Here is a 27,605-nt window from a genome sequence, read left to right as displayed (position 1 = left end):
GAAGGCTTAAAGAGCAGCTTGGAGGATTAAGATGAATTAATACATGTGCCCAAAACAAGTTCTTGGCACAGAGTAGGTACTCAATGCTTCGCTGGGGTGGCTGAGGTATTGCAGGTGGTAGTAATGATGGGAGCTCACACGCCCAGTGGTCCTTGCTCTGGGCCTGCGCTTTTTAAAGGTTTTGCACACGAGCCCAATTAAACACTGCAACATACGGTATTTGTCTTTCTCTTTCTGACTTACTTCACTCTGTATGACACGGTGCTTTGTGACCACCTAGAGGGGTGGGATAGGGAGGGTGGGAGGGAGGGAGACGCAAGAGGGAAGAGATATGGGAACATATGTATACATATAACTGATTCACTTTGTTATAAAGCAGAAACTAACACACCATTGTAAAACAATTATACTCCAATAAAGATGTAAAAAAAAAAAAAAAAAAAACATTGCAACAACCCCACCAGCCATGTGCTACCATCATCGTCATCATCATCAGCATCCTTGTCCTCATCTCCACTTTACAGAGGGGAGATCACGGAACAAGGAGGTTAGATAGCTTGCCCTGGGTTAGCAGCTGCTGCCTGGGGGAACCAGGAATTGAACCCCAGCAGCTTGGCTGCAGAGTCTGTGTTCTTTACCACAGCAGGAGGAGCTGTGTTACTGGGGTTTCCACCTCGGGTGCTCCCAATGTCTCCCACCTGTCACCACCCCTAGGACAGGATCCTACCTTTCCTAAGCAGAATTCGGAAAACCCTCCCCACCCCATATCTGGGAGGACTTGACATCCTGGTCTCTGAAAAAGGAATTCGAGTCAAATTTCCCATTGTGTCCCCTGAGCTAACTGAGACTATGTGTGAAAGCCATAGAGGATGGAGAGCCATCTGCTAGCACCAGGGAAAAGCATGGAGAACCGTCAACCAGAGCTGACCTTTGTATTCTCCCTTCAGGGGCAGCCCAGAGCCCAGGCAGGGAGGGGTCTGGTAGAGTCATACACATGATAACATGCCCAGGCTTGGAGCACCTTGGAGCCCATCTCCAGGAGAGGCGTGGGCAGGAGACCTGAGCTGGAACAAACATGAGCTGCCAATGAGTCTAGCACAGGTCAGCCTTTCAATGTGACTGCGTAGTGCTGGGGGGCTGACAGGGTTCAGGGGCTGGATGCATTCTGACCCACAAGCATTGCTTCCCACTTCTGCTCTGCCCTCAAGCTGCTGAGGAGTTCCCTCTGCATACATCAGATTTTAGAGACAGCAAGCAAAATGGAAGCTCAATAAAGAACTAACAGGGCTCCCGTCTCATATCAAATGCTTGTACCTGTAAGGAACCAGCAGCACCTGCGACTAAGACTCTCCCGCAGCAACCCAAGTCTCCTCTCCCAGATGCTCTGAAGCACCAGCATCCTAGCAAACAAGGATAGAAGGCTTCTAGAAGGTTCCATCTTTGCTCAGCCGCTTTCTAGCTATATAATTCTTGGATGGCTCACTTCACCACGCTGAGCTCTAAAATGGGAGCAAAATCTCTACCACATTAGATGGTGAGAATTAAATTAATACATGCAGACACTCCCTGCAGTGCCCAGCGTATGCAGGTCCTCGATGGAAATGGGCTATTGCTACTCGCAGAGACTCACAAAGACAAAAGCTGATGACATGACACCTCTGAAGCTCCTGTGAGCAAAGTGGGGGTCCATCAGGTGAGGGAGGGATGAAGGGTGCAGCCCACGCTCAAGTTCCCAAATTCTTGGAAGAAAACAGGCACGTGGAGGGAACCATCACTGCGGGAGCAGCAAAACAAGAAAACTCGCACCCAACAACGCGCTCGGCAGACGCTGCTAAATGGTTTCCAATTAATTAGCTGATTACACGATAGAACAGAAGGGGATTCAAAAGAGCGCTGTTGACCTTTAAGAATAATTAATATCAGGATAGCAAACCCATCCAAGGAAAATAATTAGGAACATTTTAATATTACATTCAGAAACTCTGGATGGGGAGGCAGATGGGCCTTATCTAAGCAACGCCCCAGATCCCTCCTGCTCTGGCTTCCTGTCTACCCACCACCTCCCCCCCCACCCCAGCCTCTTCCTCTGGATCCTGAGACTTCCAGGCAGCCCAGGGAGACCTCTGGATCTCCCACCTCTGCACATGGACGGTGGCTGCCCTGGTCCAGTCCTGTGGCCACTCTGTTTGCCCAGCAACAATAGCAGAGGAAGGAGGGCAGGGTGAAAGCTACCTCACATCACCATATGGGAGGGAGGATGCTGAAAGGGGCGCATCAGTGCCCCCTTCACAGTCTACTTGAGGATCTGGAAGCCTCTCTCCCTACCTAGTGCACTGCCAGGGTCAGCACCTAGCAAGCCTCCAGCCTCCCATCTCACACCATAATTCCCCTGTCACAGCCCTGATGGATTAGATGATATTCTATCTGATGGCACACAGTCCATACAGTCTGTGAGGTCAAGGGCCCACTGTCTTACTCACAATTCTATTCCCAGCGTCTGGAATAAGCTCTCTGCCCGGGACAGCCTTCCTTGACATCTGGCTCTTCCCAGAATGCCTGGCAAAGTCCTCCTCATCCTCCATGACTCCCTGAAATATCTCTCCTCTAAGAAGCTTTCCTAACCACTACCTCCAGATGACTGGTTTCCCCACGCACAGGCTCCCAGAGCATGCTGTCCTTCCCTTTACTTTAGCTCTTGTCATAGCGTCAAATAATGTCTGTTAACAGTCTGGCTTCCTTTTAGACAGTGGGCATCCTTAGAGTAAAATCATGGTTTTCCTCTGTCTCTTTGTGTCCCTGATACAAGCAGAATACCTGGTATATACCTGGTAGATACCTGGTAGGTGCTCAGTAAATATTTGTTGAATGAACCCAAGGATATGCGGAAGTCATTTGGCTAAAAGGAGGCAAAGCCCACAAAACCTTCACTTTCCCTTAAATATCTGCATGGATACAAGATTAATTCATTCAATAAGTACTGATGACAGGCGACCACATAGCCAGGTGTGCCCAAGCAGTCCCAGTTCATATCTGTGGTCCCAGAATCCCATCTAGTTAGTTCCTCTTTTGCTCTCAGAGCATTCCAGTTTGGACAATAATTTTAATGAATTCCTACTATGTGCCACGCCCTCTTCTAGGTGTTGGTTTACAGCACAGAACAAAAGAGATGAGCAAATTCTTGAAACAAAATGAGTTTTAGTCTCATTCCAGCTTTTACTCTATTAAAAGGCAAACACCACCCCCTCCATCATTCAACACACACTGATTTAGTACCTAGTCTATGCCAGGCAATGCTAGGCACTGGTGCATGGGGTGAACAAGACACGTTCCTCCATGGAAACCTCTTCATTGACCACATTTCTGGAAGAATTTGGGAAAGGGGACCTGTCCGACAAGGTTTGCTTGTGGCTCAGAATTCGAATTTTTTCCATTGCCTAAAACCTTTTCTCATCCCACAGGGTGGTGAGATGCAGTCAGCCTGGCCACGGCCCCCATGTCCATGCACGTCAGCTGGCCCAGGTCGGGTGCCCTTGTATAAAATATCTTGTTTCTTCTAATCCTTAGAAAGGGAAAGTCAGAGGGTATTCTCAAGTAAGTCCAGAGCTGCAGATACATGAGACCCAGAACGATCCCCAGAAGCCCATGACCCCGAAGCCACCCAACCTCACTCCTGATCCCCCTCCTCATTCCCCAGGTTCTCATCTGTCTTCACACAGACCTCTCCCATCCCCACTTATTCTAAATCAGTGCGAAGTTCAGGAACCTACAGCTCTCTCTATTTCCAAAGCTCATGTGGCTTTCCTTCTACTAAAATTCTCCGGGTCTCCACTCTCCCTCCTCCTCAGTTTCAGAAGCACTGGCCTCACCTCTCACCTTGTGCGATTACCTATAACAGCTGCATCCTCTCTGCTGAACTACAGCCATAGGAAGAGGCCCGCTGCCCCCATCCAGCCACCCCACCGCCATCTTGGTCTCATTTCCAGTATCAGCTGAAAACATCTCTTTTCTCTTTTTAATTAGACTTCTCTGCCTGCTCACTCTCTGTTATTGGCCTCCTGACTCAGGGCTTTAATTTATTCACCAAACAATGTCATTACACCACTGTTTTCTGTAATTTATACCATGCACAGTCTTTTGGTCTCTATTGTCCAATTCTGAAAAATGTTTGAGAAAAGCAGCATTCGTTCCTATTCCCCATGGCCTCCCTCCTGCAGAGACCTGGCCGAGTCCATGGGGACTTTTATGGAAGGAAGAGATGAGACAAGAACTCTTATCTCATTTGAATTTATGGAACCCAGAACTGCCCCTCACTCCACTTGGTTTCGTGTAGAGTGGAACGACCTCCAAGGAGCTGTTTCTTCACCTTCCCCCAGGCTGCGTGAGGATGGAATCTCAACTGGGAAGGGAGGGCCTTCGCCTATAGAGACGAGGCACTTTAAATTGAGACTTAGAGAAACGAGAGAGAGAGAAAGAGGAACAGAGGGAAAGAGCACATGGTGCCTGGGCCTGACAAAGGCTGGCACTCCCAGGGGTGACCATCCACACTAGCATTTGTGAACTGCCTTTCTGCTGATAGCTCTTTTCACAAAGCGGAAGACGGAAGACGTAGTTCACACTTTGATCACAATCACTGTTAGTTCAACGAAAGCATGCAGGTACATTTCACCTAAGGGTCTGAATTTCACAAATCTTGCATTGATCAGGGTGCCAAACTCAACTAATTCCTTCTTATCCCAGCACTACTATGGCTGACCTCAGCTTAATTTAAACCACGAGCTTTAAAGACAAGTGCAAACAATCAATTAACCTGTTAATCATTTTTCCCTGCTATGGGAATTTTTCCAGAATCATTAACAATAATCATGTCAATAAACTAAAGAAAATTGGGAAACAAATAATTTTCTGAGAAATAGAAATAATAGGTAACATTTATTGAGTGCTTGATAGGAACTAATACTAAAGATATTAGATATTAAAGATGTTAGTCCATTGAATCTTCCCCAAAACCTTTTATGGTCCACATTATTGTTATGATTCGTTCTCATTTTACAGATTAAAAAAAATCCATGGCTTAGAAGTTAGGTAGCTAGTTCAAGGTCACAAAGCTGGTAATGTTAAAATAGCACCTGAATCGTTGTGTCTGATTCCAGCATCCATGCCTTTAACACACTACCATAGTGTGCACCTGTGTGTGTTGTATGAGTTGTGCTTATGCACACACTCATCAGCTGGAAGTTGTCTTGCTCTCCAGTTGGGACTTTGTTTTGCATATTCAGGTGAAAGCCTTCCAAGAATGAAGAAGGCACGTCACCGCGAAGGACAAACCCACCAGTACCATAACTCAGCCTGCTCTGCTGTTTCTCCCACAGTTTGTCCCCTCTGACTATTCCTCTGAGAAAGCACATGACAAATGCACTTGCTCAGGGCCCCCATTCAACAGAAACAGAACAGTCTTGGCTAAAGGGATTGAGCACAGCAATCCTGGACACAGACCCTGGGGGCTCTGTCCTGGAGGAGGGAACCCCACTCCAGTTTCCCATTCCCTTCCCAACTTCATGGTCATAGATGATGCCCCAGTTGAGGGCACCCCTGTCATAAAGCACAGTCCCTGTTCCCTCTGTATGGGGCCTGGGAGGAGAAGAGGCTGGAGGAGCAGGCCTTTCTCACATCCCCTCCCGTTTACATCTGGATCCCACTGGGCAGGATGGCTGAGAGCAGGCCACCTGTCCACCACATGTACTAAGCTCTTCCTGAGTGCAACGTGGCTCTTAAGGTCACAGGTCAGTGGCTGTGATGATGCTAGAGAGAAGATAAGGGGGAAGCCAGGGACCGGGAGCTTCTCTCTGGAGAGCTGTTCACAGCCCATGTGCCCAAGAGGGCTCCCTGGGCTCTGGCCATGGTGCTGAATCCCCAGGGAGTGACACATGGAGGTTGAGAACATGGTAAACAAAAAGAGAGGTAGTGAGATACCAGTTTCTCTGACAAGAAGAAACAATCTTCCTATGTTCTTTTTGGGAGAGTTGGGCTCCTGACCACCCTCAGATAGATGACCTGGCCTTTGCACCATGATACAACAAAAAGAACATGAGTTCAGAAGCAATTTATAGATATGAGTGCATATCTTTAGCTATGTGACCTTGGACAAGATACATAACCTCTCTGAGCCCTAGAGTTCTCATTTGTAAAACAGGAAGAATATTACTTATTTGAGCAGGATTACTGTTGGAAGAGTGCCTAGTAGAGAGTTTAGCACGATAAATATTTCTTCTCTTTTTCTCTTGGCTTTGTTCCCTGTTTGCTTGCAAATGCACACACACACAACCTATGAGTTTTCTCCCTCTCCCTATATAATGTTGCATGTTTTCCTTCAAAGACAAATTTAAGACCCATGTCCTTCTTGAATCCTTCCCCAGCATCCCTGGGATACAAGAATCTCTCTGCCTGGTATGGTCAGCACTAAACAGCAGATGTTAGCATTTTGGCATCTCTGGCCTAAGAAAGCTAATTTTATCTTCCCAACTAGATTGAACATTTCAACTGTACCTGGACCAAATCCTGTCTAGTAACTCCATTCCTCCTCCCTCCCCCAAGTCACAGCACTGGCCACAGGGAGACATTTCCAGAGCACCTGTTACCTGCATTTAACAAGGCCCTTCATAGCATCATCCATACAATCATCTAATATAGATTTTTAACCTATACGTTAACCTGTATGTTTAACCTATATGTTTTCAAACTACTTTGGAGTTAGTTTCTGGCAATGATCCAACTACTATCACATTGCCAGTAAAACCAGTGTTGGTATGTATTTCCCATGTCACAGGAAAGGAAACTAAAAGAAAGAGCAGGTGGTGATGAATCTATGGTAAGTCTCAGAGCAGCATCAAGACCCCAAGGTCCAGAAACCAGGGGAGTCCCCACCTGGGGGTCAGCGTTGACTTAGGAAACAGCCCAGTGTAGCAGAAAAGACAGAGAGCTTGGAGTCAGACCCAGGTCCTGATCCGCACTTCACTGCTTCTAGCTATGTAGCCTTGGGTAATCCACTCTCTGTTTCCTCAGCAATAAAATGAGGATGACAGTAATTGCTACTTCACCTTAACACTGCATGTTAAATAAGATGGTATTTTTGAGAAGTGGTTTATAAAGCACTGTAGCCATGTTGGTCATGAGAGCATATTATTCAAGGAATTGGGCAGTAGCCATAAGAGGAAACATGTCGTTGGGCCTCTCATAACAGTAAACCGTGCACAACAGTGACAGCCCTTCTCTATGTCCACCTTCAGGGCCCTACAAAGACAGATCCAACGCATTTCACAGACACTTGGGGAGACCTATTAGGTGCCTAGCATGTTCTAGGTACATCAATGAAACTGTGGGTCCAGGACAACAGACATAAACTCCATAAAATTCTGGTATGATCTAGAGCTATAGCAAAGAAAAGACCTAATATCTGGAAAGAACTTGCTACATGTCAGGACTTCAAATGCATTACCTCATCCAAGTCCCAAGACCAGCCTATGATGGAGATGATTTTATCGCCAGAGAAAGAATCAGCTCAAAGAGATTAGATGAACTTGACCAAAGTCTTGCAGCTGGTCAGCAGTCAAGCTGGGAATGGAGCCCAGTTATGAATGACTCCAATCCTCGTGTCCTCAACACAACATTACCCTCTTCTCAAGGCTTAACAGAAATGGGGATGGAGGGGGTAGTCAAGAAAATCTTAGCACAGCCCCATGCCTTTGAAATCACTTAAGAAATGCTGTTGGGCTTCCCTGGTGGCGCAGTGGTTAAGAATCCGCCTGCTAATGCAGGGACACAGGTTTGAGCCCTGGTCCGGGAAGCTGGACCACATGCCACAGAACAACTAAGCCTGTGCACCACAACTACTGAGCCTGCGCTCTAGAGCCCACGAGCCACAACTACTGAGCCTGCATGCCACAACTACTGAAGCCCACATGCCTAGAGCCCAAGCTCTGCAACAAGAGAAGCCACTGCAATGAGAAGCCCGCACACTGCAGTGAAGAGTAGCCCCTGCTCGCCATAACTAGAGAAAAAAGCCCACGCGCAGCAATGAAGACCCAATGCAGAAAGAAAGAAAGAAAGGAAGGAAGGGAGGGAGGGAGGGGGAGAGAGAGAGACAGAGAGACAGAGAGAGAAAGGAAAGAAATGCTGTTGATGATCTTTAAAAAGACTGGGCTCGCAAGTATGCCCAGTCATAGCCGGGGGAGTGAGGCTTTCCAGAGATTGCTGAGGTCCCAGCAGAGACCTGCACCAATGACAGAGACAGAGGGGAAAAGGAGTAATGAAGGATGGGAGGAGAGGGAAAGAGTAGAAAGAGAGAAGGCTGCGGGGAATGCAATTATTAATATTCTAATTGGAGTTCTGAGTGCTTAAGCTTTATTTAAGAACATGTCTGGCTGTGTAATTACAAGGCCTTAAGTTGTTTTCTTTTCCTCACAATAAATAAGGAGCACACGGCTGCGCTTTGCAAACACTGCCCTTGCTGGCATCGGCAGAGGCTCCTGATCGCAGACGGACAGCTGGCACTCAGAAGGGCAGCCCCACTGCCGCCTGGACGGGTGCCCTTGCATAAAATATCTTGTTTCTTCTAATCCTTAGAAAGGGCAAGTCAGAGGGTATTCTCAAGAAAGTCCAGAGCTGCAGATACATGAGGCCCAGAACCATCCCCAGAAGCTGGACAAGCTACCTGCCCCCTGGGCCACAGCCGGGCTCTCCAGGTATGGAAAAGGACGAGGAACTAAGGTGCCCTTTCATTCTTGGAGGAAAACACTGGGGTGGCTGGGTGGGTGAGTGAGGTCCGCCCCTACTTCCCCTGTGGAGCAGGCATTTCTGGGGGCAACTGGCTCTGAGCGGCACGGACACAGTATGGAACCAAACTCAACGAGCATCGGGGAGGTTGTCCAGCCTCTCAAAGGCAGAAGCCTTCTATTGCCCTGAAGGCCTTTGGGCTTTGGATCTACCCAATGAGAAAAAGGAAACAAATGACCGTGCAGCTCTTCCATCGAGTCACCCGTTCATTCATCCACTGATGTGTCTGCCACATGCCAGTGCTTGACAAGTTCTGGGTACTGGGTGGCAGAGGAGAGAGGCAGGATGCCTATCTTTAGGGAGCTTTCAGCCCAGCAGGGACAACAAACATCACATAATTGAAAGATAATTATTAAATTCAAACGTATATTTTATGAGACAGGTGCCATGGAAGAAAAAGAACAGGGACCTAAGAAGAGTGATGGGAACAGCATCTATGGCGGCGGTTGGTGGGGGGGGGGCGGGTCACAGAAAGCTTTCAACCAATCCTTGGGCTGAAACTGGAAGGAGGGGGAGGCAGTAACTAAAGAGCCTGGGGGTGGGATGAAAGCCTTCCACCCTGAGGGATCAGCACAGGCAGAGGCCGTGAAGGGTGGCAGCATGGCATGATGGAGGCTTGGAGGGAAGCACAGTGCAGCGGGAGCCGGGAGCAGAAGAGGTAGCGTGGGAGGTGTTGGTGGAGAGCGCTTGGGACAGGTCCCGAGGCTGGTCCCAGGCCTGTACTGCGCTGTCCCACCCAGGTCTCTGTCCAGGCTGCATGCTCACCTGGTAGACTGAGGGAATCTGGCTCTTAGCCCAAGCGCATCAGAGGCATGTTCATGAAGATCAGATTGAAATATTTAAACAATCTGGGATGGGGTTAAGAATGACAGCTCTGGGGAGACCTCTTAGGACACTGGTGTATAAAAGAGACTGGGGCCCTGGGCAGAGAAGCACGAAGCCCTCCCTCTGGAAGAAGGTGAGGAGGCATCAGACACCTACTGCCTGGCAGCAAATGGGGCACACGGGGCGAGGCAGGGGTGGGGGTCTGTCCTGCAGCCCTGGCTTCCCCTCCTCTTCTGGCTCTCCCTGACGTGAACAACTCCCCAGAGCTCTGCTGCCTTAGCGAAAGAGGTCCTAGATCAGAGGACCACTCTGGGAGACAGGAGAGCTGGAAGCAAGATTCTAACCTTTTAGTACTGCCTACTTAAGGCCCAGAAGGCAAGATGATGGCGGGAGTCATGCTGTGAGCCTGATTTCAGGTTCAGTGGGGTCCTGTGGTCCCTCAAGCACATCATACTTCCTCTTTCACTGCCAAGCCTCTGGATGTACAGAACGAAGTTCCCTCTACCTGCAATAGTCCTCGTCCAGCACCCCACCACCCAGCCCCCCACCAAGCTCTTTCAGCTGCTGACTCCCACCCACCCTCAGGTTGTCTGTCATCACCCCAGGGGGCCTTCCCTGCTACAATTGCCCCCCACAAAGATGCAACACCTGCCTTTGTCAAATGCTCCTCAGGAGCCTTCAGTCCCCATCACACTGAAGAGTAACTGCCTCTACCCTTTGCCTCTCTCTCTCACCCCCGGAAGCCAAAGACCTAAGTGTAATTTACCTTGGCAGCTTTGCCTGGGACACAGTAGGACCTCAACAGGCGTATCTGGTGGGAATTAATGAATGCATGTCTTGGGAAAATGCTACATAAGCCTGTGGGAGTGGACTTCACAGGACTCTAAGACACAAAACATCAGTGGTTAAATGCCAGGCTCAGGGCTGCTTGTTTTGGGATGAGGCTGACGTCATCTGCATCAGCAACACTCTTTACAAAATCCTTATAACGTGATCACCAAACCGAGTCAGAGTTCCTTTTTTGCCTCCATTTTTAGCTAAACCCAAGAGGATAAAGTGTTTTGGTCATGTTTTCCCAGATTTTGGTATTTGGATGAGGTCCCCTCACCACATCCCACTGCAGCATCTGCTTGTGGTCCGAAGCTCCCAGGAGGTTGGCAAGGAGACGACAACCCAGTATTGTCTGTCCAAACCCAGAAAATCAATTACAGACATAATGTCCCCTTGAATATCCTGTCAGATGCTCAGGTTCCACACTCGTCAAAGTCCTTTCCCAACACTATGCACTCAACCCTCACCATAACCCTCTGGGGGGGACATGCAGACTACAGGATTGGACCCATTTTATAGACGAAGACACAGGTGTAGAAGAGGAGGTCTTCTGTTTGCTATCTAAAGAGAACAGCTCTATGCTAGCTCTACTTCCTTGTAGCAATATGTTGACCATCACCAGGGCATGAGGAGCAGCACAAGGGCCAGACCACCACACCCTCGAAGGCTTGGGCTCTGGGTTCAGGTTCCCATCGGGCCCATTGTAGGGTCCCTGAGGACTCCTGGGGCCTCATCACTCTGTAAAGTCAAATGAAGTGAAATGACCTCCCCAAAGCCCAACCCTGGGTAACTCCAGTTGTTAGCAAAAGCCCCAGCTTAGGCAAGACAGATGCAGCCACATCCAACCAGTCCACCATCTTGCAGAGAGAAGCAGGTGGCCCTAAAGGGTGCCTTACACCACAGGCATGGGCAGAGCTCGAGAGAATTACGCTCCTCTGGCTGAAAAAACTAGCCCTGGCTAAATGCAAATAGGATAGGAGTTATTCTGGGCAGAGGCTTCAAAATCACAAATCAAGCCAGAGTCTTAACCACATTAAAGAGATGCAGGTGTAAACTCTGCAGTGAAGACATGAACAGACCCATGGAAACATCTATCAGGGAAAAGGATGGGACACAGCCACCTCTTTTTCTGTTTCAATTCCTTTGTTGAGAATGGCAATGTAACACTAATAAAGCCCCCTCCCTGGCAATAACATTATACTAATACATCCTATGAGCTGGCAAGGGTGCATGGCCTTGAGACTGCCCCAGAGGACAGGGGCTGGGGTGGCATCCACTGGCTCCAACCAGCATATCAACACAACTTTCTAACTACCTTACCCTTGAGTTTCTGGTTTCCCCACATACTGGGTTAGAATTCCAGAGGAGCCTAAGATCCACCTGTTTAGAGCTTGGGCTTCCAAATGCCTTAAACAAGGACTGAACTTCTGAGCTTCTGTAATAGCTTCCGGGATAAGGATGGACTGTTTACTGAGCACCTACCATGGGCAGCCACTAGGGGAGGTGCTGTATGTTTGTTCACTCTTTCAATCCTCACAGAAAGGCCCGTAGGGTAGGAATTCGTTCCCAATGTCCTGGGAAGGATACTGAGACGTAATTCTTTGGCTGAGAACACAAAGTAAAAGAGTTGGCAAAGCTGGAGATTCAATGTCACCTCCAAAGTACATGCTGTTTTCACTCATTCATTTACTCCCTCACTCATTCATTCGTTCATTCATTCTTCAAACCTGCAATTAATATGAAAGAAGCATGATGTAATAAGACCTAGAGTTTGCACAGCATGGGGGAGAGACATACCTCTCCAAAGTGTATTTCAGGTCTAACTTGGACTCCTCAGGTGGGTTTCAAGGTCAATGTGGGGAGCAGCCCCTATTGGCAGCCAGGGGACTGCCATGGCTTAGGTCAGGGGTAGCACATGCCCTTTCAACCCAGAATGATGGGTTGCATCATGATGGATGCAAAGTCATGATGGCTGCATCACCTAGAAGGCCACCCAGAAAAGGCAGAGGCTCCTCAAAACCAAGGCAAGCCCCGAGAGACAAAAGGGTTAACCCAGGAATAAAAGAGACTTTCGCAAAGCCATCAAGAAGAAACCAGGAAGAAATACGAGACTGCCAGCCTGCTAAAGCATGAAGAGGGACAAAAATTAATGATGACTCCAAAATAGCCACGAGACTAATCTCATTTTCTAAATCTGTCCTTAACAAGAAAAATGGAGGAGAGGGATGTGGACAAATGGGAAGTAATGAAGCCTTAGGGGAGAGGGGAAGAAAAGAAAATCTAGGATAATCAAGGCTGGAAAATACGGGCACATGGTCTAATTCCCAAGGCTAGGAGACACGCAGCCCAGAGGCCAGAGTGTTTACTCAGCATTAGACTGAGCCTTTAAAGGCAAAGCTGATGAAGTTACAGATAACTCTTAAAGTTCAGTCTGGAGGCTCCTAGAGAATGGAAATACCCGAAATCAGAAAGAACGCAACCTTTACATTGAATGTAGGGTTTTGACTACAAAAAAATGCAAAATAAATATCACAGACAATGGTCGGCAAGGGAGGTGTGTGGCCATACAGTCTGGGTCACATTGGGTCTGCCCCGGGTGGATCAGAAGGTTGTCCGCAAAACAAAGTGAACAGAAATTATCAAGGAAGACATGAGTAATCCCAGGACCATAGGGAGTCTGGAGGAGAGACACAAATGGAACAGAAAAAAAAAGAAACTCAATTTAGGAAGCTTGCCACCTGCCTCACTAGGGCCCAAGGAGCAAATCGTTCCCAGGGTCCCAGAGGGGCAATCACCCAGGAGACCGAGGGTGTGAGTGGGCTGGAAATTGACTTTTTTTTGGAGGCAGCAAATAAATGAGTAGATACTAAGAAATTCCAAGTTGAAAATCTGGAACTTGGTGAATTCTAGGGTACGAAACACATTTTAGGTTCAATAGGACCAAAAAGGATCCATTTAAAAGACAACAAAGGCCCTGTCTGAAGTCATCAGATGTCACAGGAGCTGGGATATGGGAAGAATGCAGGGATCCAGGCAGAAACAACACCACTCGACTGCACTGGGAGGTATCAGGTGTTGAAGCTGCAAAAGTGGGCACGAAATCATGAGATGGCCGAGCTCGGGCCTCAGAGTTCATATAATCTGGTCCACATCCCCTCCTTTCCCACTCCCATACCCAGATCTTGTAATGGGGTCTGCCACCTACAGATATGGTCCTATCTGGGACTGGGGCCAAACACAACCAGGGCTGGTGACATGGAAAGCAGCCCCATGCTGCCCTGGAAATGGGCAGATTGAAATTCTGGTGCTCCTGCAGACACATATCATAAGTGTGGATTTATCCCCACCTGCTCTGTTCTCTTTGTTGAGCACTCATACTCTGTGACTACCTGATAATGGCCCTCTTGAGTGCCAGCCAGTAGGCTAAAGGGCATTGCCGGCTCCCCTAGACCTTGCTGGCAACCACGTGTAAAGGACTTGGTTTCAGGGACTTCCTTAGTAGTCTCCCACAGTCCTTCTGCCAAAATATTCCCCCATTCTGAGAAGTGCTGCTCTGAAGCTTATTGCCTGACCTTCCTCTCCAGCTGGGTTCCAGAGAACTGACACCAGCCCTGGTTGGCCACGGTCAACAGATGGTAGAGTGGAGTTATGAAGACAACAGGTTCTGGAGCTCTAGAGGCAGCCCACCTAGGGCTGGCTTCTGTCTCTGCCACTGAGTAGCTGTGTAAATGTAGGCAAGTCACTTAACCTCTCTGTGCCTTTAATTCCCCATCTGTAAAATGGAGACAATGATGGTGGCCACTTGCTGTTAGGAACATAAAATGACATATAATGTGCATATAGGCTAATGCCTGGCATATAATCAGTGTTTTCTAGATGTCCTTGGAACTCACTGCATTGGAATGCCTACCAGGGAAGTAGTGCGGAGGCAAGGGCCAAAATAAGCTGAAAACAGCTTTCCTCTGGCCTCGTCTTTGATGGCCCCAGATGCCACTTTTCTTCCAGGAAGAATTTCCCAAAATTCGATGAGGCCAAGTCTGGGCCACTTGGTAACACTACCTCATTTTACAGATGTGGAAACAGATTAAATGGGCTACACAGCTTATCCAGGGTCACAGACAACCCAGAGAAAGAGCAAAGCCATGTGTAAGGTGTGATCATCCAGCACTGTCATAGCCAAATAGTACCTCTCACAACTGACAGCCAATAGGGCCCAAGCCCCTCCCCACACTCGTGTGGACCCAAAGTTCAGCATCTTCTTCCTTCCTGACTCAAGCTTCCCACATCATTAGATTGCAAAAATCCCACCACCTTGACACATGGCTCAATTTCCAAGTCCTGTTCCCTTGGAATTCTTTCAGCATTTACCTGCTGGCCAGACTAGATGGCCTGGAACCATGAACATGTGTCTACACAGCTCTGGGAGAAATTCCAAAACAGGAAAAGGGCTGTACTCATCCCACGGTGAGCAGCAGCCCCTGTGCCATAAGCAGGCCATCCACCCATCCAAACCCACACCTCCTACAATGCCCAGCCCCACAGCCACCTCCTCCATGAAGCCTTCTTGGCTGCTCCACCGCTGATCCACTGTCACACTTACAGGTTAAACCAGTGGCCCCTCCAATGCCTTGTACTGGAAGACTGGAGAAGGTACAGTGCTTCAAAGTTGTGAGCGATCACAGCTTTGTCACAAATAACCCAGAAGCTCTAATAAAGAACTGCCACTTGCTTACGATTATCCTTTCTATACATGTAAATTAGAGAAGGTTCAAAGCCATCCTGCAGTAGCATCCCTCTCACTTGTGTTCTGAGACACTCTCTTGAGTAGGATTGAAGGGAATAGGATGGCAGCGAAGGCACCAAGAGTGAGTACAGCATGCACTCCTTGGTAGCCTACCCGCCCCATGCACTGATTACAGCCACCGTCGTTCCTGGTTTATCCTTTTCTCTTTTTTTTACCACGGCAAAGGTTTCTTTCTTTCTCATACTCCATGTCCACAGAAGGTCAGCTGTGGCTTTGCTCCCATAATCTCCCCAGCGAGACTCAGGCTAATAGAACAGCCTCTGTCTGGAACATTAACATCCTCTGTCCCATGGCAGAGGGCAAAAAGACACGATGGACCACACACAGGCCCTGAAAGCTCTGCTAAGGAAGGATGTGAGATACACACACACATACACACATGTACACACTCATCAGTTTTATTGAAATATAATTCACATATGATACAAGTCACCTGATTAAATGTATGATTCACTGGTTTTTAGTATATTCACAGAGTTGTGCAACCCTCACTATAATCCATTGTAGAATGTTTTCTCATTGTCCCACAAAGAAACCCCATACCAGTATATTCCTGACTTATCTTTACAATACTGGAGATTATAAACTATGAAGGCATTCTTTTATGCCCATGAGAATATGGCATAATATAAATCTCATTTGTCACATCTGGTATAATAATTTTTAAATGGCTAAGACCTGCTAGGTATAATACGTCACATCCCAGAAACCACACACCTCTCTCTAGGACATCCTTGGAAAGGGTTCTTAACCCAGGGTCCAAGGGGAGTCTGTAAATCCCTGAAAATGTGTGAGAAATGATGTATGCATGTGTGTATGAGGATTCTTATGGGAAGAAACTCCATAGAATGATCATGGCAGAGCAGAGTCACTCACACACTCAACAAATAGCCAAGGACCACTGATCATGTGACAGGCATTATTCTAGGTGCTGGAGCCACAGCAATGGCCCCAAGTCCCTGCTCCAAGGAAGTTCATTCTAATGGGGGAGACAGAGTATAAACAAGTAACTGAATGACATACCTTCAGATAATCAAAAGTAATAAGGGCCAAGGAAATGATGTAGCAAAGAGTGAAGTGAAGAAAGGCCACTCAGGGCTTCCCTGGTGGTGCAGTGGTTGAGAGTCCGCCTGCCGATGCAGGGGACACGGGTTCTTGCCCCGGTCCGGGAGGATCCCACATGCCGCAGAGCGGCTGGGTCCGTGAGCCATGGCCACTGAGCCTGCGCGTCCGGAGCCTGTGCTCCGCAACGGGAGAGGCCACAGCAGTGAGAGGCCCGCGTACCTCAAAAAAAAAAAAAAAAAAAAGAAAGAAAGGCCACTCAGATTGGGAGGCCAGAGAGGCCTTGCTGAGAGAGACATTGGAGGGAATGATGAGAAGGACCCAGCCCTGCAGAGATCTGGGGCAGGGTATTCATCTGGGTTGGATGGATCAGCAAGCACCAAACCTCCAAGGGGAACATGAGCTTGGTGTGTTCCAGGGATTAAAAGAAAGGTTCATAGGCTGCGGCAGAGGGCCAGCGAGAAGAGAGCAAGGAAAGTCAAGAGGGAGATGGAAACCAAATCAACTCAAATCCCATGGCCACAGTAAGAGGTTTAGCTTTTATTATAAGTAAAGCGAGAAGTAATTGGAGGGCTTTAAGCAGCAGAGTGACACGATCCGATTTATGTGTTTAAAATATCACTCTGGCAACTGTCTTGGGAATGAAATGTAGGCGACAAAGCAGAGGCAATAAAACCAGTTAGGAGGCCATTATCATAGAGCCAGGTGGCTTGGATCAAGACAGTCTATGTGGAGGGAGAGGGAAGTGGATGGTCTTGATGAATTGAATGGTGGAAGAGTGGAGGAGGGCAGGGAAAGGGAAGAGAAGAGTCAAAAATGACTCCTAAGGTTTTGGCCTCAGCAGTTTGGTGGATGGTACCACTTAGAGAAACACGAAACACTGAGGGTTTGGAGTGAGGATGTGGAATGAAACCACAAATTCTGTTTTGGCCAAGTCAAGTCTGCCTTGTGTCTTAGCCACCCAAGTAGAGATGCCAGGGAGGCAGTTTGATTTATGAGTCCAAAGGGCCAGGATGAGAACAGGGCTAGGAATATAAATTTACAGGTTTAGCGCTAAAGCCCCTTCCACCTTTAACTATCTATGATTCTGTGAAATCAGAGACCAATGAGCACGGGCGAAGTCATTAATAACAGCAAAAATACTGAGTCTTTCGTAAAGCACTGCCTTAAGCACTTTTCGAGCATCGTCTCATTTAAAGCTCAGAACAAGCCCATGAAGTGGGAACTATTATATTCCCTTCAAAGCTCATGGAAGCTGTAGGACATGGACTTGTAAATCTAGGATTTGAACCCTGGCCTTTCCATCTCCAAAGCCCACACTCCTAACTGTTAGCTACACAGCATTCAATGGCTAAGTGCTACACATAAGACAGAGGAGGAAGGGCACGTATGAAGAAAAGGTCACGGGACAAGTGTGCCAGTTACAACCCCTTTGGGACCTGGAGAAAAATCAGTGCAGAGGTAAGGGGCAAGAAGAGACAAAAGTCTACTGATACAATATCTACACATTGACTTGGAACCCAGGATGGGGTGGTTATTTCAAGGAGAGAGAACACCAAGTAATTTACAATGTGTAATAAATCAATCTCACCACATGTTCACCCCAGTGGTCTCAGGAGAAATGTGTTGCTGACTCAGCCATGTCCTGAAAGGGCAGGGACTCTGGCCACTTCCTCTTTTCCTACCTGCCCAGTGTCGCTGCCTTTCTCTCCTTGTGAACATGACACAGTTGACACAATCGTGCCCAAATCTGGACATTGTCCCCTCCCCACCCCATTCCCTGCCCACACAGGTCAGCTCTGGGCTGGCTCTCTCAGCTGAAGACCTCGTGTATGTTTGCTTACAACAAAGAGGGATAACTTAGTGTGACTTAAGGAGAGAAATCAAGCAACTGAACACAAGAAAGATCCCACCACAACAACTCTAAGGGATTAAATAAATTCTTTTGGCTTGCTGGAATCTTACATTACATATTCTTGGAAGTAAGTGGGCCACAGGCTAACATTAAGAAATTTCTTACAGCAAAGATATTCAGGTCGTAATGTAGCTGTTGTTATAGGATTTGACCTGAATAGGAAAAGAAATGAAACAGAGCTTTCTCAACAGAGCTCTTTGAGGATGGATGGTGCTAAATCTCCCAGGGGAAATAGCGGCTCTCTAATAAAACTGTAAAGACCTTCCTCCACCCGCCCCCCCCCATAAGGAATTCTTGCTGTGAAAACTAGACAGAGAAACAAAACATGCCTAGGAAGTAGAAAAGTCCAGGGACTTCAGAGTCAAAAGGATCAGAGTCCAAATCCTGGCTGTTCCACTAACTACTATGTGACCTTGGGGGAACTCAGTTATGACTTCTGAGCCTCAGTGTTCTCATCTATGAAATGGGGATAGGGGAACCCTAACTTACAGTTACCCTGAGGGGTGAGATCATATTTGCCAAAGCACCAGGTCCAGTCCTTGGCACGTAGTAAAGTTCTCAATCAGTATTAGCTTTTCCCTCTTCTCCTCAGATACCTGCATTTTTTATGCAATTCTGTAAAAATGTTAAGAAAAATTTTTAATTGCTTCAGTGAAAAACACTGTCCCGGGCCTCCCTGGTGGCGCAGTGGTTGAGAGTCCGCCTGCCGATGCAGGGGATGTGGGTTCGTGCCCCGGTCTGGGAGGATCCCATATGCCGCGGAGCGGCTGGGCCCGTGAGCCATGGCCGCTGGGCCTGCGCGTCCGGAGCCTGTGCTCCGCAACGGGAGAGGCCACAACAGTGAGAGGCCCGCATACCACAAAAAAAAAAAAAACCAAACATTGTCCCTTCTGGCCCATGAGCTACAGCAGAAAGATTTCTGGAAAGAGAATCAGAGGACTTTGGTGCAGTTGTATTTCTGCTACTTAGAAATCAGACCCTCTCTGGACCTGTCTTCTGGGCTATAAAAGAAGGCTGCCGACCACACTCCCCATCCCAGGATGGTAAGAGGATTAAAGGAGATAACACAGGAGAAAGTACTTTGAAACCATGAAGTGCTCTACAGATGAAAGGAAGTACCATCACTTCAGTGCAGTTCATAGGTAGACATCGCCATGACTCTACTTATGGGGACCCCAGACTGTGGCGATCTGGTCTCTTTGTGAGACACCCCAGAGAAAACAAACCCCAGGAAGGAAGAGATGAGTCAACTGCAGGGGGTGGGGGTGGGGTAGGAGATTCAGCAACCGATCCAAGTTCACTAGTGTTAGTGGGTGTGGTCTCAAGATGGAAATAAAGCGTAAGCTCATCAACTGCCACTGGGTGGATCCTTTCTGAAACTACCAGGGCTGAGAGGGGTCTACATACAGTCTAGAGCAAGGGGGACTAAATGAAGACCACAGAGAATCTATCAGGGTTTATTCATCAGTATTCAAGGAAGAAAGTCATCAGAGAGATTGTAGATAGGAGTATTCTAGTCACCAGAGAGATGCAGGACAGAAATCCAGCTTTTCCAGAATAAAGTAATGGTCAGAATCCCTGTCAAGGCCACCTAATCTCTCTTCTTTGATTCCACGATCACCATCACCAGTAATAACAATAATTACGTCACTGTTAGCAGCTTCCATTTCTAAACTCTGATTATTTACAGGCACTGGGCCAAGTGCTATATGTGCCTCGTATCATTTAATCTTTATCACATCCCATCACCAGAACAGGCACCATTTTTACATCCATCAGCAAACAGCCATTCCAATTACCCACTTGGAAAATCCCTACCCTTAAGAATCCTTGGGACTTCCCTGGTGGTGCAGTGGTTAAGAATCCTCCTGCCAATGCAGGGGACACGGGTTCGAGCCCTGGTCCAGGAAGATCCCACATGCCGCGGAGCAACTAAGCCCGTGCGCCACAACTACTGAGCCAGCACCCTAGAGCCCGCGAGCCACAACTACTGAGCCCATGAATACAACTACTGAAGCCTGCACGCCTAGAGCCCGTGCTCAGCCACCGCAATGAGAAGCCCATGCACCACAATGAAGAGTAGCCCCCACTTGCTGCAACTAGAGAAAGCCCGCGTGCAGCAACAAAGACCCAACACGGCCAAAAATTAATTATTTATTTAAAAAAATAATCCTTAATCCGAAATCCTTAAGATCAGGGAAAGGATATAGGGTCAAGAATATTCCAGTCTCTCAAAAAGTATTTCCCTTGGGCTTCCCTGGTGGCGCAGTGGTTGAGAGTCTGCCTGCCGATGCAGGGGACACGGGTTCATGCCCCGGTCTGGGAAGATCCCACGTGCCACAGAGCGGCTGGGCCCGTGAGCCACGGCCGCGGAGCCTGTGCTCCGCAACGGGAGAGGCCACAGCAGTGAGAGGCCTGCGTACCGCAAAAAAAAAAAAAAAAAAAAAAAAAAAGTATTTCCCTTCATGTGTAGGAATCAGTATTTCATTTTTCACACTCCAGAAAACAGAGAAAACAGAAGCAGTCAAAAAGAGATGGTCAGTCACTCGTAAACCTTGAAGAGTCCTAATCTCCAGCCTTCTTTGTGGCAGACCACCTGGCCTTCACATCGTTGGCTCCTTTTCTGGCACAGGAAAGAATTACACTGACTAATGCAACAGCAGCTTAGAGGTGGGAGACAGTTGAACCAATCAGAATAATTTGGATAACTTGACATTGGTACAGAAGGCAATGATCTCACCTCTGGCTTCTTATTGGGTACAGAGGGGAGAAGAAAGACTTCTCAGCCATCCCTAAGAAAAAAGAAGAAGAAGGGGGAAAACAAAAGCTGCCAAGCCAGGGCTGGGCAATTAGTGCTGGAGTAAGTGATCATCTTGTGATTGCTCAGCTGGGGCCTGAACACTTGTAAATGCATGTAGAGGACAGAAATAGAAGATGTTGTGAGAGAGCAGAGAAACCTGGTCCATCTGCCAGGAGAAAATGTCCCGAAGCTGCCGGGAAATTCACTCAGTCAGGATTTGGGGTTTGTCTTCGTAAAGGGGAAAAGTTAACAAACCAACCCATCGATGAAGCCAGTGCATACGCCTCAACCTCTTAACTCACTTCTCTGCGATCCTCCAGCAGCCCCACCGTGCCTATCAGAGCCCCCTGGACCAGGTGCTGACCCTCTCACCTCGATCTGAGCATCCAACTAGCCCCCAATATGCAGACAGGCCCAAACTGGGGCTGGACTGATGGTGACCCATCTTTCTCATCTTTCTCATCTAGTTGCCCATCTTGATCCCTTTGTGGCCAATAGCAAGTAATTTGTCAAGAGCCGGCCAATGTATCCAGGAGAAAACAGTGCCCAAGGTCATGGGCAGGCTCACTGGTGTCATCAGAACCTATTCCACCCAGACCCTTCCTGCCCCCAAAGTCTTGGGAATCTTGCAAAGCCCCACCAGCCCATCACTGCCACCAGCCAGCAGACCCAGATCATCTCAGAAGAGATGGTGGGTCGCAGCCCTTTTCTGGGATCTCAAGGGTAATTCAAAGACAGTCTCTAGTACAACCCAACTTCAGAGACACCTTTAACCCAAGATGCATCTCCCCCCACCTCTGTGGCCCATGGAAATATGTTGGGTCCGGAAGCCCTCTCAGTTGCCCTACGAGCTTCTGGTGACACAGTGCCCTAGCAGGCTCTGAGCACCAAGCCACTGTCATCAAAAGGGACAGAGCCTCTCCTATGCTGGCAGCTTGTCCAAAGTATGACCCTAGACCGCAAACTGGCACACCATATGTCATATTCTGCCCACAGAGTAGTTCTGCCTGGCCCATGAGTTGAGAGGTTTTATTTTTAGTTGCCAGTATTTAAAACTTGAAAGGTTTCACTGGACCTCCAGCTCTTCTTGAAAAAAAAAAAAAGCAGTAAATCTGGCAAGCCGAGGCCCCGCCTCCTCATGGCAGCAGTCAGCTGGAACTGCTTACAGGCTGCCTCTTAGGGGGACACATAGTCTCCAGCCTCCACTCTCCCCACCTGGTCCGCCGTGGGCATTTGGCTTTGTGACCCTTGTATGAGTTAGTATGAAAAGGAGACTTCTCAGAGGTCAAAAGCTTCTTCCCCTGGGATAGTTTACATTGAAACTCAAATCCCCAATAAAATAAACACCTGGAACATCCGGTCCAAGGCCCTCCTCTGGTCCCAGCTATGCCCCCAGCTGCAAAGAACACACATCAGGAGAAACCCACCACAGAGGCTCAATTAGGGCAAGGGGGCAATGGCTAAATGAGACAGCTGCAGGGGAGGCCTCAGTCCCCCACAGGTACTACATCAGACCTTGAGCAGTGGCCATACAGTGTGCTATGTCCAGAGAAAGGAAAGAAAGTTCAGCATAAAGCAGGGGTGGCCATAACTGATTTAAAAAATACTTACCAAGCACTCACTATGTGCTTGGGAAAACATACAGAGGCCCGGGGGTGAGGCCAGGACCCCCCAGAAGAGAAACAACTCACCCACCACAATTCTCCACGACTTTTCTCTTTCTCTACCTCTCCTCCACTTCCCTTGGATGCTGTGTCTCTTCCTGTGAGACTCCTATGCAGCCGGGATGCCCTTCAAGTGCAAAGTGCCTGGGCCAATACAACTCTCAAGTGGCCAAAGGAAAGATTCATCTGCACACCATTCCTCCATTTTCTCCCCAAATACAGTAGAGTCCATCCCCCTGGTTCCTATGGAATCTCTGCTCTTGGAGAACATGCCCAGCAGATGTCCAAAATGGTCACCATCCGAAAAGAAGGCTTGACCGAACAGTAAGGACCCCCAACAGGTGCAGCGTGTTGGCACTTCCCCTAACCGCTGGCCCTAGGCTTCTTTTCAAGCCCACCTCTCCCCAGGAAATGGTGGTCCTCCCATCTAATCCTAGAGTCTTCAGCCCAGAATTAGGTTTGGAGAGGAAGCACCAAGCTCGTGTGATTCCACCCCTACAGGTCTAGACAGAGCCGAATGCCAGGAGGCCCCTCCACCATCAGACATGGCAGTGGTGGGAGAGGAGAGGAGGGGGGCACAGACAGAGGGGATCCCACCAGGGCCATGTCACCTCCAGCTTGTCCCAAAGCTGTGTGACCTTATATACAGGTGTCTCTGCTTTTCAGACCTCTTCTCCACTGAACCCAGAATCTATTTTGACGTGACACGTGGTCTGGCCCTGCTTTTCCCCAAACCCCACGCCACCACCCCAGCACGCACACACACACACACACACACACACACACTTACGGACCTACACATGGTCTCAGAAGTATAGTACTCACATCACACACTACACTTATATGGGGAATTTCCTCTCATTTACAATTTCAAATTTCATCACAGGAAGTGAACACACTTGGGAGTGAAAAGACACTCCTGCTAAGCCTTGGTCCTAGGCTCTTCCATCCAACAGGAAACTTAGAGATCATCAAATCCAAACCCCTTGTTTTAAGAGGCAAAATCTCAGGTGCAGAGAAGTGAAGGGACTTGCCCCAGGACACAGTGGCAAAGCCGGGTCCAGATCTCGGGCCTTGGGCTTCACAGCCCAGGACTCTCTCCCCACCCTATGACCCCACCCACCCACTCTCTGCGGCCCGGGTCCCAGCTCTACTTACATATAGCGCAAGTGGGGATTTTTGGCAAAGGCTCTGGGCTGGATGCTCCGAAGTCCTGAGTTCTTGATGGTCCTGGAGAGAGAGAAAAAGATGTTGAGCAGAGCTTATGGAGCAGAGAAACATCTCTGCTCTGGGCCAAGGCTGACAGCCAGTGAGGCCAAGACTGGACGGCAGCCTCCTGGTGAACTGAACGCATCTCTTCATCATCAGTCGTCACTGGGTGATCCAACTGAGGGGGTCCAGTGGGAGGCATCTGGGCTCACACCCCACGGGGACCTGGATCAGGGTGAGGGATGTGCCCATCCTGGCAAGTGGGTAAGAATCTGGTCCACGACTACTGCCCTGCAGCCCCCTTTGTGCCTCTTCCCTTCCACCCCAAATCTCCCACAGCCACTGGCACTGAATACAAAGGAGGAGGTGACTGCAAATTTCCTGCTCCACGGGGACCATCAGCCAAGCACAGGGCTGAGAAAGGAACACTAGCCCAGGAGACCTGGGTTCAGGTCCTGCTTTGAAACCCAAACTATGAGCTGAGCCCTAGCCCATCCCACTCCCCACACACCCCGGGAGCTGGTGCACTCACAGTTTCTGGAGGCCAGTGTAGAGCTCCATGTCCACGGCGTTGAGCGTGTGCAGACCGCGCCAGTTCTCTATGTGTCTGCAGGGGAGAGGAAAGGCAGGGTTCAGGTCAGCAGAGGGGCCATGGGAAAAGCACTGGCTTTAGTGCCAGAGACCTGGGTTCAAATCCCGGAGCAGCCACCCGTGAGCCAGGATTTCTACCAAGTCGCCAATTATCTCTGAGCCGGTTTCTTCCCCAGTGTGGTGTCACGCATGCCACCTGGCTGATGGGCTCGCTGTGGGATCCCAAGCGCCAAACTCATGGACAGCATTTAACGCTCCCCCCTCAGCTCCAGAAAAACTACTCTTTAAATTCTTGAGATCCAATCTCCCTGTGGGTCTTCCTGACTTAGTTTCCTTCCATTCTCTTTCATTCTTTTTCATTTGTAGGATTGTTTAAAGGACAGGCTTGTTTTCTTAAGTTCCTGCCCGTAAAGACAATAGAAATGACGTGGTTTAAATAAAGGGGGTGTGTAGGGGGGCTTGCTGGTGAACATGGCTTGGGGGTGGCAAAGCCCAGAAGGAACACACACCTCTTCAGGGTCCCCCAGGGGCCAGACATTGATGACCCCCTTTGGGTGACCACGGCCCAATCCACCTGGAGTTCAAGAACATCAGTGGCTTGATATGGCAGAATCAACTCCACAAAGGAGGGGCGACCACAGGCCTGGGTGTCATGGAAAGAACATGAGGCTGGCAGTCGAGGAGCCTGATTCCAGCTTCATCTCTGTGACTTAAGCAGCCGTGGCTTTGAACATGAGCTTTCAACTCTCTGGGCCTCTGGTGTCCTCATTTGTAAAGAGAGAGGCTTGCACCAGATCAGCAGTTTCTCCCCCATCTCTTCACAAAGATCTCCTTTTAGAACTTACCCCCAAGAGGCTTCATGTTTAGCTCCCTAAACATGTGTCGAAAAAGCACACACATTTGTTAAGTAATAATTAATTCATCTTCTCGGATTTATTAATCCAAGATATAAATCACTGTTAACCAGAGCTTTTTATCAACAGGCATAAACCAGCGCTGACTCACCCAGTGGATAAATTCCAGCCCAAAGCAAAGGAATTCTTGAAAGTACTGTTAGCATGGAAGGGCTTATCATGGGTATGCATATGATTTCCTTTGTTCATTTATTTGTTTGTTTTATATTGACAAAACACCAGGGACAAACATCCTCATTACTGCTTTTGGTGTCAAGGTGGAGAACCATCAGACTGTTGATTACCAAGGTCCTTTCCAGCTCTAGAGCTGTCTGAGCGAAGACCATTCATACACACCCGCTACCCCAAGGAGCTTCAATGGGCCACAGGAAAAGGCTTCCCGCTGCCCAAGCTGCCCTCCTGGGATCTGACTCTCCTGTCAGTGCCCCCAAAGTCTAAGCCTGCTCTTTGCAAGGAGGGAAAAGAAGTGACAGCTCACCCTGGGACAGAGCTACCCGAGGCACAGAAAAGTGGCAGCCACCTTCCCCAGACGTCTCCTCCCTAGCCCCACCCCACCCGTGGCTCTGCCATCTGCCATCAAGTGGAGCCGGAGCCAGGAAGGCCACAGGGAGGTGGTGGCCAGGGCCTCTGGAAGCATTTCAGAGTCGCGCAGTGACAAGGTATGCCAAGAGCCCTTTTTGTACCACATTCTCTCGGAGCCCCTGCTAAGCAGCCAGACACACTGGCATCTGCTGGGGACATGGACCAGGTGGCCAGGTCAGTACTGAATTCCAACTCCAAAGCCTTCTCCCTGGAAGCCTCATGGCCCCAGGACAGTTTGCTTGGTCTGGTCTCGCCAGGGCAGGGACCCTGGCTCCATGTCAGATGAGAAGGAAGGCCAGAAGTGGTAGAAGGACCTGGGCCAGCCCCACTCCCACCCAGAGTATTCACTGGGCCCTCGGTCCATGTAAACCACCAAGTAGATTGCAGTGTTTCTGCAGGCGGCCATTCATTCATGGGAGCCCAGCTTCAGACAAGAATCTACTTCCAACGAGCAGCTGTCAATCAAGTTGTTTAAATAAATGAAATCATTTTTCTGAGCCCACATTAGAAATCCAGAAATGTGTTTTTATTATGGCTGAGTTGTCAGTCATTATTGCATTCTAATACTTTACCCCTCTCAGCCCTCCTGTCCTTATGCCCACAAATGACCCTTCCCCTGCTTAGGCACACACCGAGACATGGCAGGACAATGGCTGAAGTCCTTGGTGCAAAGGACTGCCTGGTCAATAGCATATGGCCCCTGCATCCTCTTTTGGGTCTGAGTTTTCCTACGTGGGGGAATAGCACTTTTACAGCAACGGTGCAACTGTGTGGTTAGGAGTTGGGGCTCCAGAGCCGGGCCAGCAAACTACAAATTCCAACCCACTGCTCATTTCTGTACAGCCTGAGAAAGAAGAATCGTTTTTACATTTTCTTAAAAATCAAAAGTAGAATCCTATTTTGTGACATGTGAAAAGTATATGAAATATAAATGTCTGTTTTCATATCTACTCATTTACTCTTGTCTGTGACCACTTTTCCCCACAAAGATGGAGGTGAGATGGAGCTGCAGAGACTCGCCTACAATATTGACTTTCTGGCCTTTTACAGAAAAAGGTTGCTGACCTGAGTAGCGCCAGGCTGCCAGGATACTATGTGACCCTGTCCAGGTTACTTCACCTGTCTGTTCCTCAGTTTCGTCATCTGTCAAATGGGGATAATATCAATGAAATACCTTCATCATAAGAAGGACATGAAGATTGAAAGGCTATGTTAAAAAGCCCTTTCAGCAGCTGGGATGCACAGTCAGTCTTCAGGTAGTGCCGGTGATGATTGTTTTTAAACCTGGGTTTTGTGGAGGCTGAGCAATCTTTTCTCAGTTTTCAAGCTAAAAAGGGCAAGCTGGTTCTGCTGGAAGTTGTCACCTCTCAGCAGTCATTGATTAAACACTCTGAGGGGCAGAAGGGTGGAGGGACAGTAAACCTGTCATTCATGACCTCCAGGAAAACTGTTCAAGCAGAAATTATAAACAGCTTCAGAGGATGCACAGACGGCAGTGCAGAGCGGGTTCCCAGGGAAGAGCAGGGCGGCGAAGGTGCAGCCTGACATTTGCAGTTGACGTGGGCAGGGCGCCTGCCAA

The 27,605-nt window shown here is 48.6% G+C and overlaps 1 protein-coding gene across 6 annotated transcripts in view; it reads right to left on the bottom strand.

Moving 5' to 3' along the window:
- The window catches only part of NTRK3 (neurotrophic receptor tyrosine kinase 3), a gene marked incomplete at its 3' end in the record, with an annotated part of 369,901 nt that overhangs the window by 271,687 nt on the left and 70,609 nt on the right, over positions 1-27,605 (bottom strand). For all 6 annotated transcript variants that reach the window (XM_082619630.1, XM_082619631.1, XM_082619632.1 and 3 more), the window contains exons 2-3: positions 24,472-24,546; positions 23,889-23,960 (exon numbers count right to left, since the gene is read on the bottom strand). In XM_082619630.1, the coding sequence (XP_082475756.1) occupies positions 23,889-23,960; positions 24,472-24,546 (147 nt within the window). The remainder of the gene's footprint in view (positions 1-23,888; positions 23,961-24,471; positions 24,547-27,605) is intronic.

This window comes from Mesoplodon mirus (genome assembly GCF_964341445.2).
Source record: "Mesoplodon mirus genome assembly, chromosome: 4".
Lineage (NCBI taxonomy): Eukaryota > Metazoa > Chordata > Mammalia > Artiodactyla > Ziphiidae > Mesoplodon > Mesoplodon mirus.
This window is presented reverse-complemented; position numbering and strand designations above follow the sequence as displayed.